Genomic DNA, 14,335 nt, shown 5'->3' with positions numbered 1-14,335 from the left:
AGCCCTGCCTCCCCATCCCCCTGAACCAGCCCTGTCTTCCCATCCCCATACCCCTGAACCAGCCCTGTCTCCCCATCCCCCTGAACCAGCCCTGCCTCCCCATACCCCTGAACCAGCCCTGTCTCCTCATCCCCATACCCCTGAACCAGCCCTGCCTCCCCATCCCCCTGAACCAGCCCTGTCTCCCCATCCCCATACCCCTGAACCAGCCCTGTCTCCTCATCCCCATACCCCTGAACCAGCCTTGTCTACTCATCCCCATCCCCCTGAACCAGCCCTGTCTCCCCATCCCCCTGAACCAGCCCTGTCTCCCCATCCCCCTGAACCAGCCCTGTCTCCCCATCCCCATACCCCTGAACCAGCCCTGCCTCCCCATCCCCCTGAACCAGCCCTGTCTCCCCATCCCCATACCCCTGAACCAGCCCTGTCTCCCCATCCCCATACCCCTGAACCAGCCCTGTCTCCCCATCCCCATACCCCTGAACCAGCCCTGTCTCCCCATCCCCATACCCCTGAACCAGCCCTGTCTCCCCATCCCCATCCCCCTGAACCAGCCCTGTCTCCCCATCCCCATCCCCCTGAACCAGCCCTGTCTCCCCATCCCCCTGAACCAGCCCTGTCTCCCCATCCCCATACCCCTGAACCAGCCCTGCCTCCCCATCCCCATATCCCTGAACCAGCCCTGTCTCCCCATCCCCCTGAACCAGCCCTGTCTCCCCATCCCCCTGAACCAGCCCTGTCTCCCCATCCCCCTGAACCAGCCCTGTCTTCCCATCCCCATAGCCCTTAACCAGCCCTACTCCCAACTGAAGGAGGAGGTGATCTGAGCAGCATTGTGTTGAATGACATGTCAGTGGCATAATTGCAGGTACTGCAATGCATTGAGGACAGGAATGTGATTCTCCAGTCAGGAAAAATTGCACTTGACACAGAGGCAGCCAACATCAGAGCCTTAAAGGTAGAGTGGTGACCTCTTGACCTTTCCTCTAGCGCCACCATCAGGCCTTTTCATTTTCCATTTCCACTTTTCCAGCTGCTTATTGTCTAGTTGGTATGTATACTTAGTTCACAAATCTGCTGCTGATTTTATTATTTTGTTTGTTATATCATTCTATAGATGATAATGTTCATTTATTTTAATTTAAGAGGTTAATGTATATTTAAGTTATATTTATTTTAAGTTATTCATTAATGTTAAGAGAATTTTCCATTTCAAGAATTTTACCATTAAAATGACATTTAGACTGTAAAAGATGGCTTTTAGCACATGTCTTATAGAGGGTATCAGTCTTGCATCAGATAGTGAATTCCACTGTATGCAGAATGCTGCATGCATGACTGCACAGTGTTATATTATCACAGCTCAGTGTCAGGAAATATCGTACAGTAAATATTGGACTACAAGAGAGTTGCAAGCCTGCAAAGGTAGAGTTATTTAAAGCTTTGAATGGGTCGATTGGGTTCTGGAGGTGTGTGGTTACAGCAATTGCGCAGGGTTGGTGTGGCCTGTGGTGGTGGGGGCCCAATGTGATATCTTTTCATAAGGCCCAAAATCCATGGCGAAGTCCCTGCCTAGGGTTCACCTCCCCTCTCTATAAATCCTCTCACTGTCGCTGCTTTGCGTCGTCAAGAGCAACGACATGAGCGGCACAAACACCGCTTGACACACAAGGGTGGCGCTGTTGCCACCGACCTACAATCCACACACACTCACACACAAGGAGCCGCATGCATGTGCTTCGTGTTGCAATATGAAGTAATATACTATTTACTAATATACTATTTACACGTGTGTGTGCCCCACTAAAGGCCTCTTCCTGGAATAAAATAAAAACGTAAAAAATAGAGAAATATGTTATCCACATAGTTGTTATTGTATTCCAGGTAGGCCTTCAGTGGGTCACACAAATGTGTAAAACGAATACAAAAAGTAAATTTGTAATTTCAAAACTGAAATTGTATTTTGTTGTCAGTAGGCTGAGGTAAATATTAGAACATATTCATAGGGCTACAGACAACTACTGCAAGATAGAAAAGGCTTTGGTTTCAATTGGCGCGTCCGCGTTTAATGCGCGCTCTCGCTCTTCGATAACATTATCACATTCGTAAACCGATAGGAGAGGAGGAGAGGAGTGGGCTATTCACTCATTGTTACCGGCTCCGTGAGTGGCGCAAACCCCTACACGTAGAGAAAAAACTGCCGACAGAAAGGTAAATCTTATTTGATTATGTTTTCTGTCACTCGCCTAAATATTGTATGTTTATTGAAAACACATTATTATTACTTATTGCCGCTGTCGGGATGGCACTAACAATTTACCATCGGAATACGTTTATGTAGACTAGCCTTCATATATTAAACATCAGTTGAGACTAAAAAGCTCAACCGTCATCTTTTTGTTCTGCTACATTTTATTTGTCGGAATGGATAACATTGGTTTGGCCATTACTGGTCGGTGGAGTGGCCAGCTGGATTGGACAAATAATAACTACTACACTTTTATGTCGTTACTGTTGTGTCTACCGGTAGTTTTGTAACATTGTTCTAAGCATGTTATGCACAAAAAGCCAGCCGAAGGCGTGAGTAAATGCTATTACGCACGGTAATTTGACTACACTACCGGTATATACATTTTTTTCATATCACATATTGTGTCAACATTTTGGTCATCTTCCTTACATATTTGAAAGTGCACGCTGTTCTTTAGTAATAATGGCATGGTAGCGGTAGTGAAGAATGCTGTGGAAAAGAGCTTTTGGGAAGAATTATCTTCCTACAGGGTGTGTGCATATTTACAGAGACAAGATATAATGCACATTTCTGTGCTATAACTGTGTTATTAGAAGTGCTGCTGTCTTTTTCGATGTCGGTCCATTAGACAATGTTCACTGAAGTTCACAAATTAAATTATGATAGAGACCTCTGATCATTCACTGTTAACGGTTCATACACATTTTCCATTACTTTTAACCAAATGTTCATGACTATCATTATAGCCTACACGAACACGTAAGCATTATTGACACTGGTAGGCTGCTGTGTATAATCCCATGTAGTTTTGTCTTTTGATCCAACCCTGAAACACCCACGTCTGCTTATCAAGGTCCTCCGCATCCATGTGAGGTCCTGTTGAGCGGTTGATGTTTGGGCTGCACACACATGAGCTATCCTGGAGGATGGTTGACACCCTTGATATACAACATTTCAACATTAGAACCAAATACTTTTGTCTTTATAAAATAATTCCCTCATTCAATGAATCAGGGATCAAATGGATAAGATAGGCTACTTCAAAGCAAGGTATCTAACTAGACATGTTTATATATAAGGCTCAAATATAAGTTTCAGGGGAGATCTATGCACAGCAAGTTATTTGTCAATTCGTGTATTAGAATATTTTGTACTTTTTCGTAATGACATGGCTACTGTTTAATAGAGGTGAATCATGGCTTTCCAATGGTGCAGTTATATTTAGTGCCAGTGGAAAGGCGACAACCACATGAATGCTTAGTTAGCTATGGTTAACTAGCGTGACAACGACTACAAGTTCTGTTTTGAATTGGCTATCTAGTTGTCTGTCATTATTTTATACGTGCTGCTGAAATGTCGCGCTCTCTCTCCTTGGGCAACGGCCCAGTCGCACTGACACACACACACACACACACAATCACTAAAGGGTCATTTCGATAATGGCTGATATGTAGATTTTTAAATGATTGATAATATTAAAATTCTATTCCTTCATGAATTTCATTAACAAAAATATTTTAAACACATTTCCATCATCTTTTCAGGACCTTACAACCCGTCATTTGACAGTTTGGAAAGCGAATCATGCGCATTCAAGTTAGCAAAGAGATTCACAGATTAGCTGCAAATAAACTTGAACAAAGCATAATCAGGAAATTAATGCCCACTCTCCATTGCTCTTTAATGCATATCCCGCCTTCATTCTGCTTTAATAAACCTCAGTCTGTAAATCTGGGCCGTCGATAATCTACTTTGTTTTATAGAGTAGCTGGTACACAATTCCCCAAAACTGTGAAGTGCTGGTATGGCGCTCCGGACAGCTCCTGCCCAAGTAAAGCACTGACTATGATGGTAGCCTACTGTTACTACATAGATATAATTAGTGTACAAATTTTACTAATTAATTTATTCCATATCCACATACCATATTCTAATTGTCATGAAAGGAAAATAATGGATAATTTTTTCTAAAGAGCCCCTTAAAATATTGAGCAAAGATGTCAAATTAATTTTAGTCAGATCGAGTGCAGTTATTGACATTTGCAATCAGGTATTATTCAGGCTACAATGTACTTAATCGTTTCTGCCTATTTTTGCCTCAGATCCCTTGACATCAACACCTATTGCAGGGATCCACTCTCTGACCTAAATCATTGTTTATAACCTGTGTATGTGGTGAGAAGGGGACTCCTGTGGTCAGACAACCCAAAGCCAGGCCTCATGCTCAGGTGATGAAGATCCTATGATTCAAGAGACAATCAGCCTCAGCCATGGCAGCCATCATTTTACACACACAGACTGGTACACTCTGAGACCAGGAACAGGGCCAGTCTCTCCCCTGATCGCCACTTACCTGTATCCCAACCCTTTGCTCTCCATCACAGACCTACTGCTTTGTGAATGAGGCTGATGATTCAGCCTGTCCCTGTCCGCAGCCTGGGTTCTTCCCTAACCCTGTCCCTGTCCGCAGCCTGGGTTCTTCCCTGACCCTGTCCCTGTCCGCAGCCTGGGTTCTTCCCTAACCCTGTCCCTGTCCCTGTCCGCAGCCTGGCTTCTTCCCTGACCCTGTCTCTGTCCGCAGCCTGGGTTCTTCCCTAACCCTGTCCCTGTCCGCAGCCTGGGTTCTTCCCTGAACCTGTCCCTGTCCGCAGCCTGGGTTCTTCCCTGACCCTGTCCCTGTCCGCAGCCTGGGTTCTTCCCTAACCCTGTCCCTGTCCCTGTCCGCAGCCTGGCTTCTTCCCTAACCCTGTCCCTGTCCGCAGCCTGGGTTCTTCCCTGAACCTGTCCCTGTCCGCAGCCTGGCTTCTTCCCTAACCCTGTCCCTGTCCGCAGCCTGGGTTCTTCCCTAACCCTGTCCCTGTCCGCAGCCTGGGTTCTTCCCTGAACCTGTCCCTGTCCGCAGCCTGGCTTCTTCCCTGACCCTGTCCCTGTCCGCAGCCTGGGTTCTTCCCTAACCCTGTCCCTGTCCGCAGCCTGGGTTCTTCCCTGAACCTGTCCCTGTCCGCAGCCTGGCTTCTTCCCTAACCCTGTCCCTGTCCGCAGCCTGGGTTCTTCCCTAACCCTGACCCTGTCCCTGTCCGCAGCCTGGGTTCTTCCCTAACCCTGTCCCTGTCCCTGTCCGCAGCCTGGCTTCTTCCCTGACCCTGTCTCTGTCCGCAGCCTGGGTTCTTCCCTAACCCTGTCCCTGTCCGCAGCCTGGGTTCTTCCCTGAACCTGTCCCTGTCCGCAGCCTGGGTTCTTCCCTGACCCTGTCCCTGTCCGCAGCCTGGGTTCTTCCCTAACCCTGTCCCTGTCCCTGTCCGCAGCCTGGCTTCTTCCCTAACCCTGTCCCTGTCCGCAGCCTGGGTTCTTCCCTGAACCTGTCCCTGTCCGCAGCCTGGCTTCTTCCCTAACCCTGTCCCTGTCCGCAGCCTGGGTTCTTCCCTAACCCTGTCCCTGTCCGCAGCCTGGGTTCTTCCCTGAACCTGTCCCTGTCCGCAGCCTGGCTTCTTCCCTGACCCTGTCCCTGTCCGCAGCCTGGGTTCTTCCCTAACCCTGTCCCTGTCCGCAGCCTGGGTTCTTCCCTGAACCTGTCCCTGTCCGCAGCCTGGCTTCTTCCCTAACCCTGTCCCTGTCCGCAGCCTGGGTTCTTCCCTAACCCTGTCCCTGTCCCTGTCCGCAGCCTGGCTTCTTCCCTAACCCTGACCCTGTCCCTGTCCGCAGCCTGGCTTCTTCCCTAACCCTAACCCTGTCCCTGTCCGCAGCCTGGGTTCTTCCCTAACCCTGTCCCTGTCCGCAGCCTGGGTTCTTCCCTAACCCTGTCCCTGTCCGCAGCCTGGGTTCTTCCCTGAACCTGTCCCTGTCCGCAGCCTGGGTTCTTCCCTAACCCTGTCCCTGTCCGCAGCCTGGGTTCTTCCCTGAACCTGTCCCTGTCCGCAGCCTGGCTTCTTCCCTAACCCTGTCCGCAGCCTGGGTTCTTCCCTGACCCTGTCCCTGTCCGCAGCCTGGCTTCTTCCCTAACCCTGTCCCTGTCCGCAGCCTGGGTTCTTCCCTGAACCTGTCCCTGTCCGTGCACCAGCCTGCGGGGACCATGGAGCTGCTGTGGGTGCTGTGTTTGTCCATGCTGATGCCTCCAGCGGTGGTGGTGGAGGCCATCCCCATGGAGTCTGCAGCCGGGAGCCACAGCATGTTCACCTGTGAACCTATCACCCTGCGTCTGTGTCAGGGGCTGCCCTATAACTCCACCTTCATGCCCAACCACCTCAACCACTACGACCAGCAGACCGCCGCGCTCGCTATGGAGGTAAACACTGACTCGCTGTTTTTCATCTCTCTGTCTCTGTCTCTCTCTCTCTCTCTCTCTCTCTCTCTCTCTCTCTCTCTCTCTCTCTCTCTCTCTCTCTCTCTCTCTCTCTCTCTGTCTCTCTCTCTCTCTCTCTCTCTCTGTCTCTCTCTCTCTCTCTCTCTCTCTCTCTCTCTCTCTCTCTCTCTGTCTCTGTCTCTGTCTCTGTCTCTGTCTCTCTCTCTCTAATTTCAGGCATTTAGTTGGGATAGTAAGATTATTGCTGCTGGGGTTTATCAAGTGCTTGAGGAGTACTGTGTGTCTGGCTGAAGAGACTGTAACTGTACTGTCCTTATCTGTGCCAGACTCAGTGGTCTGTCTGTCTGCCCCATGGACATGGTAACAGTAGCAGACAGTGCTGGCATGGGTAACCATTGTTGATAATGTCAAAGCGGTAGCCTACGTTCAGTCGACTCCTCTAACCCAGGGCACTGAGAACGTATTACCAAAACATTATGGGATGAATTCACTTTTAACATTTCTTTTGAGACCATTTTTAAAACCATCAACTATTAAGTGAGGCTGTGAAGTGAATTGCGTGCTGGTCTAGCAGTCTGCTGCAGATTTAAATGGTTCCTCTTAGCAACCTGCTGTTTCTGTTGTGACAGACAGGCCAACAGCAACCTGCTGTTTCTGTTGTGACAGACAGGCCAACAGCATCCTGCTGTTTCTGTTGTGACAGACAGGCCAACGGCATCCTGCTGTTTCTGTTGTGACAGACAGGCCAACGGCATCCTGCTGTTTCTGTTGTGACAGACAGGCCAACGGCATCCTGCTGTTTCTGTTGTGACAGACAGGCCAACGGCATCCTGCTGTTTCTGTTGTGACAGACAGGCCAACAGCATCCTGCTGTTTCTGTTGTGACAGACAGGCCAACAGCATCCTGCTGTTTCTGTTGTGACAGACAGGCCAACGGCATCCTGCTGTTTCTGTTGTGACAGACAGGCCAACGGCATCCTGCTGTTTCTGTTGTGACAGACAGGCCAACGGCATCCTGCTGTTTCTGTTGTGACAGACAGGCCAACGGCATCCTGCTGTTTCTGTTGTGACAGACAGGCCAACGGCATCCTGCTGTTTCTGTTGTGACAGACAGGCCAACGGCATCCTGCTGTTTCTGTTGTGACAGACAGACCAACAGCATCCTGCTGTTTCTGTTGTGACAGACAGGCCAACAGCATCCTGCTGTTTCTGTTGTGACAGACAGGCCAACAGCATCCTGCTGTTTCTGTTGTGACAGACAGGCCAACAGCAACCTGCTGTTTCTGTTGTGACAGACAGGCCAACGGCATCCTGCTGTTTCTGTTGTGACAGACAGGCCAACAGCAACCTGCTGTTTCTGTTGTGACAGACAGGCCAACAGCATCCTGCTGTTTCTGTTGTGACAGACAGGCCAACGGCATCCTGCTGTTTCTGTTGTGACAGACAGGCCAACAGCAACCTGCTGTTTCTGTTGTGACAGACAGGCCAACAGCAACCTGCTGTTTCTGTTGTGACAGACAGGCCAACAGCAACCTGCTGTTTCTGTTGTGACAGACAGGCCAACAGCATCCTGCTGTTTCTGTTGTGACAGACAGGCCAACAGCATCCTGCTGTTTCTGTTGTGACAGACAGGCCAACAGCATCCTGCTGTTTCTGTTGTGACAGACAGGCCAACAGCATCCTGCTGTTTCTGTTGTGACAGACAGGCCAACAGCATCCTGCTGTTTCTGTTGTGACAGACAGGCCAACAGCATCCTGCTGTTTCTGTTGTGACAGACAGGCCAACAGCATCCTGCTGTTTCTGTTGTGACAGACAGGCCAACAGCATCCTGCTGTTTCTGTTGTGACAGACAGGCCAACAGCATCCTGCTGTTTCTGTTGTGACAGACAGGCCAACGGCATCCTGCTGTTTCTGTTGTGACAGACAGGCCAACAGCATCCTGCTGTTTCTGTTGTGACAGACAGGCCAACAGCATCCTGCTGTTTCTGTTGTGACAGACAGGCCAACGGCATCCTGCTGTTTATGTTGTGACAGACAGGCCAACAGCATCCTGCTGTTTCTGTTGTGACAGACAGGCCAACAGCAACCTGCTGTTTCTGTTGTGACAGACAGGCCAACAGCAACCTGCTGTGTCTGTTGTGACAGACAGGCCAACAGCAACCTGCTGTTTCTGTTGTGACAGACAGGCCAACAGCAACCTGCTGTTTCTGTTGTGACAGACAGGCCAACAGCATCATGCTGTTTCTGTTGTGACAGACAGGCCAACAGCAACTAGAGACGATTTCAAGTCATATATGCTTTAAAGACTATAAACCGGCTTCCTTGCCTTACTATCCCCCCCATCCATCATCCATCCATCCATTCATCTGATCCATCTGATCCATCCATCCATTCCCCATCTAATCCATCCACCCATCTGATCCATCCATACACCCCCCCATCCATCAATCTATCCATCTGATCCATCTATCCACCCATACGTCCATCGATCTGATCCATCCATACATCCCCCCCCCCCCCCCCATCCATCAATCTATCCACCCATACGTCCATCGATCTGATCCATCCATCGGATACATCCACTTGATCCATCCACCCAATTCCCCATGCCCCCCAACCCAACTCTCCACCACTACCCATCTCTCCCTGCCCGCCCGTCTGTTCCTATTCGAGAGAGAGAGAGAGAGAGAGAGAGAGAGAGAGAGAGAGAGAGAGAGAGAGAGAGAGAGAGAGAGAGAGAGAGAGAGAGAGAGAGAGAGAGAGAGAGAGAGAGAGAGAGAGAGAGAGAGAGAGAGAGAGAGAGAGAGAGAGAGAGAGAGAGAGAGAGAGAGAGAGAGAGAGAGAGAGAGAGAGAGAGAGAGAGAGATTATGTAACTACCCTCTGCTCTAAATGTGCCCTAGTCTGGAAAGAAACCCCTCTGAAGTGGTATTTCCTTAAAAACCTTCATGGCTGGGACATTAGTACCATCACTTACTAGCACTTGTCTCTGGAGGAGAACACTCAGCGTCTACAGCCCCCAACCCTCATTTAATAAACCATCCTCAAGTATAGTGTCTTTCATTTTGCCTTTCGGTTTTTGGCTCTTCGGTAGCTGATCATTTTGGACCAAAAGGTATCTCTCAAAATAAACTGTCTGTCTGTCTCTCTGTCTGTCTGTCTGTGTCTGTGTCTGGTAGATAGATCTGACTGTCATGGGTAGAACAGAGAAAGGAGATAGATAACATACTGATGTAAACATGCATTCTAAAAAAATGTTGGGTTAAAAACAACCCAATTTGGGTTATTGGGTAACCCAGCGCTGGGTAAATATTGGCCAGAACACATGCGTAAATAACCCAACATGTTGTTTGGATTACTCAACATAGGTTACTTTAACCATCAGTTGTGTTTTTATTCACTTTCATGTGGGGCTGACCCAGCATCTGGGTCTTTTTAGATGTAATCCACAGGTTATTTCCAGGAGGCATGTTCTATTAGGGGCGAGGCTTTCAGATCACTTATTTTGGCAAAATGTCAGAGTTCATAATGTTATGTTTGTCCACTGCAAATTGACATCTTCCTTGATTATTTGTGCAAGTTACATATTTTAATATAAAATGAATATAATTATTATTTACATATTGTAACAAAGTGGTAACTATCCCAATATTGGGATATATATAGGCTCTTGGGGAAAGGGGGAGACCTAGTCAGTTGTCCTACTGAATGCCTTCAACTGAGATGTGTCTTCCGTATTTAACCCAGCCCCTCTGAATCAGAGAGGTGCAGGGGGTTGCCTTAATCGACATCCACGGTGTCCGGGGAACATTGGGTTAACTGCCTTGTTCAGGGGCAGAATTACAGATTTTTACCTTGTCAGCTCTGGGATTCGATCCAGCAACCTTTTGGTTACTGGCCCACCGCTCTAACCACTAGGCCCCAACTCATACACTTGTGTAAGACTCATTAAAGCTACAAAAGTTTCAGTGTTCAACCTTTACATGTGATATCAATACAACAGAACAGATGAACCGGAATGACATTTACTCTCACAGGTGGCCAAAACAAACTATATGAAAGCCATGCCTCTACTAAGCTGTTTCCAGTCTTCTGAGCTGACCTGCTGGGTCATAAGTCAATAACCCAGCATCAACAACCCAACTAAGTGAGCCAATGCCTGCAACCCAGCTGTTGGTGGTATAACCATCTAGTATGGGGGCCATAGGGATGGATGGTGGCTGATTCTAGTTTTCTGTTTGTCTTGTATTGGCTAGCTTTTACCATTAGATTATTGAATGTTTGGTGGAATATACAGTACAGGTGACTGAATATAATACTCTCTGTATTTATGAAACGGCCATGTAGCAATAATGAACAAAAAATGGTTTAATATAATTATTAATTATTTTCATTCCCATTTAATACCCTTATGCTCTTATTTGACATACATTTGTATCCTCTACAGATAAGGTTTACGGTCGTATATAAGAGGTACTCCACCCATTCGTTGTGAATCCATGGAAAAGGCTGACTGTGGTGTCTGATGACCATCAGACAGACATGCACAGTGTGCACATAGCTAGTAGGGCTTTATTGGCATGGGAAACATAGGTTAACATTAACAAAGCAAGTGAACTAGATAATAAACAAAAGTGAAATAAACAATACAAATGTACAGTAAACATTACAATTCCAAAAGAATAAAGACATTACAAATGTCATATTTGAACGTAGGCTACCGCCAAACAACAACTTGTGTGTGTGTGTTTTTTTAACAGTTATGTGAAGGACATGGCTGGCTATCTGAAGGAGGAGGTTGCCTATCCCTCTCTCTCCTCTTCCATATCTCAGTCTTTTGTCTGTCACTCCCTCCCCTTCCCCCATTTGAGATACACTGCATGGTTGCCTGGGAAACGGGTCCCAATTGTGTTTTTAACAAAGGAGCAGGCTTTCAGGAGGTGGTCCCCGCTCGCTGCCCTCTGACCTCTGCTGAATACACCATGGCCCATCCTTAAACTAGTCCCTCCATCCGTTGGTGCATCAGCCGTTGCCATGGCAGTTAGGGTAGTAATGTAGAGAATTGAGCAGAGACGGGAAAAGGAAGGAAGGAGCAGAGGAGGAGGAAGAGCGAGGGATGGAGAGAGAGGAGATAGGGAGAGAGGAGGAAGAGGGAGGGAAAGAGAAGGAAGAGGGAGGGCGAGAGAGATGAGAGGATGAAGAGGGAGGGAGAGAGAGTCTGTCTGTCTGTCTGTGTGTGTCCTTTATCTGTTCGTCCTGTCTGTCTCTGTATGTCTCTGTCTGTCCTGTCTCTGTATGTCCTGTCTGTCTGTCCTGTCTCTGTATGTCCTGTCTGTCTGCCTCTGTCCTGTCTCTGTTCTGTCTGTCTGTGTCCTGTCTGTCCTGTCTCTGTATGTGTTGTCTGTCCTGTCTGTCCTGTATCTGTCTGTCCTGCCTGTCTCTGTCTAGTCCTGCATCGGTCTGTCCTGCCTGTCTCTGTCTAGTCCTGCATCGGTCTGTCCTGTCTGTCTCTGTCTCTGTCCTGTCTCTGTATGTCTCTGTCAGTCTGTCCTGTCTCTGTCTGTCCTGTATCTGTATGTCCTGTCTGTCTGGTCTGTCTGTCTCTGTCCTGTCTCTGTCCTGTCTGTCTGTCTGTCTGTCTGTCCTGTCTGTCTGTGTGTGTCCTGTGTCTGTCTGTCTGTCTGTCTGTCTGTCTGTCTGTCTGTCTGTCTGTCTGTCTGTGTCTGTCCTGTCTCTGTCTCTTTCTGTCCTGTTTCTGTCCTGACTGTCTGTGTGTGTAACACACCATAACAGGACTGGGTTAATGCATGTCACCGGACTGGAGACTGGTACCCTGTTCTATTCTATACAGAGCAGATAAATGTGGATGATGTTTTTGCCTGCTGGCTTGATCTATAAGGTTTGATTAGGAAGAAGATGCCAGGTGTGTCATGTTGGTTTAATGAAAAGGAATGCTGCCGGGTTGGTGGAACAGACAGATTGGTCACTATAAAGGAACTTATTCCCATAGAGATCCTATAATACGCTCTAATGTTTGGATTCAACCCGTATTGCTGAAGTAACGGACTATAGTGCGATTGAAATTTAAAGGCAATGTTCACGCATTCGCAGAGAATGCATTCAGTACATACAGTACATACTGTATGTCTGCTAAATTGGAAATTACATTTTTTTTTTGCAGATTTTCCACGAAATCTGTTGTTCTTCCCCCTTTACAGTCAGACATGATTGATTTGAAAGGTTGATGGATATGTTGTTGACAGGTGTGTACGTGAACCAGTCTACTGAAAGACACAGAAACAACAGAATAAACCAGACTAGTACAGATACAGCAGAAAGTGATCAAGCCTACACAAAATAATGTCCTTTCCCTGGTGATGAGGGCGTATGGCATTTGATATTCCAATTTAATGCAGTAAAATATTTTTTTCCAGGCGAGTGCGACTTGCTGTGAAGCACACAAAACAACAGCATTTCTACACTCAAAAACTGTATGTGAGGGTTGAATTAATTCATTATTTTGTCCAGCCTCATGTTCCAACAGTCACTAAACCATAATAAAATGACACATCAACGTCACCACCTTTATGTCATGGTGGATAGAAAATCTGAAAGCAGAAATATTGCATTTGATATGTACAAGGCATTTACATAAGCTGTCTGGATGTAAATGTGATGTGGTTGCTTTGTGTGGGAATCGGCAAGCCAAACAGTGATCCTAATCCCTTTAAATAGAGCCAGGCGTCTGGGAGGCAGCCCAGACTGAACAGAAATGAGATCCTGTCTACTGGAGCTACATTTATACATCATGATGAATGTCTGGTGTAATACAGTATGTAGGCTAAGCTATGGTGATGATGAATGACTGGTGGATGTGCTTCCTATCTTAGTCATAGGAAGAGTAGGTTTGTGTGTGTGTGTGCAAGCATGAGTGTGTGCGTGTGTGTCTGTTAATATAGGTTAAGTTAATATAGGTTAAGTTAATATAGGTTACGGTAATATAGGTTATTGTCACGCCCTGACCATAGAGAGCTGTTTAGTTTATATAGGTGAAGTTTATAAAGGTTATGTTATTATAGGTTAAGTTAATTAAGGTTAAGTTAATAAAAATGATAGGTTAAGTTAATATAGGTTATTGTCACGCCCTGACCATAGAGAGCTGTTTAGTTTATATAGGTGAAGTTTATAAAGGTTATGTTATTATAGGTTAAGTTAATTAAGGTTAAGTTAATAAAAATGATAGGTTAAGTTAATATAGGTTATTGTCACGCCCTGACCATAGAGAGCTGTTTAGTTTATATAGGTGAAGTTTATAAAGGTTATGTTATTATAGGTTAAGTTAATTAAGGTTAAGTTAATAAAAATGATAGGTTAAGTTAATATAGGTTATTGTCACGCCCTGACCATAGAGAGCTGTTTAGTTTATATAGGTGAAGTTTATAAAGGTTATGTTATTATAGGTTAAGTTAATTAAGGTTAAGTTAATAAAAATGATAGGTTAAGTTAATATAGGTTATTGTCACGCCCTGACCATAGAGAGCTGTTTAGTTTATATAGGTGAAGTTTATAAAGGTTATGTTATTATAGGTTAAGTTAATTAAGGTTAAGTTAATAAAAATGATAGGTTAAGTTAATATAGGTTATTGGTTAAGTTGAAATAGGTTATGTTAATATAGTTTATGTTACTATAGGTGAAGTTAATATAGGTGAAGTTGAAATGCGTGTAGTTAAAAACTGAGTTTAAATGTATTTGGCTAAGGTGTATGTATACCTCCGACTTCAACT

At 46.4% G+C, this 14,335-nt stretch overlaps 1 protein-coding gene across 3 annotated transcripts in view; it reads left to right on the top strand.

The window, feature by feature from the left end:
- The first annotated feature begins 2,083 nt into the window (after positions 1-2,083).
- The window catches only part of LOC110521079 (frizzled-3), a 43,350-nt gene continuing 31,098 nt past the window's right edge, over positions 2,084-14,335 (top strand). The window contains exons 1-2 of one of the 3 annotated variants that reach the window (XM_036976109.1): positions 2,084-2,211; positions 6,269-6,533. In XM_036976109.1, coding sequence (XP_036832004.1) covers positions 6,321-6,533 — 213 coding nt within the window. In that variant the 5' untranslated portion in view covers positions 2,084-2,211; positions 6,269-6,320. Of the gene's footprint in view, positions 2,212-5,976; positions 6,534-14,335 lie in introns of those variants that run through there. The other 2 variants (XM_036976111.1, XM_036976110.1) reach the window with 2 other exon arrangements.

Source organism: Oncorhynchus mykiss, chromosome 4 (genome assembly GCF_013265735.2).
Source record: "Oncorhynchus mykiss isolate Arlee chromosome 4, USDA_OmykA_1.1, whole genome shotgun sequence".
NCBI lineage: Eukaryota > Metazoa > Chordata > Actinopteri > Salmoniformes > Salmonidae > Oncorhynchus > Oncorhynchus mykiss.
This window is presented reverse-complemented; position numbering and strand designations above follow the sequence as displayed.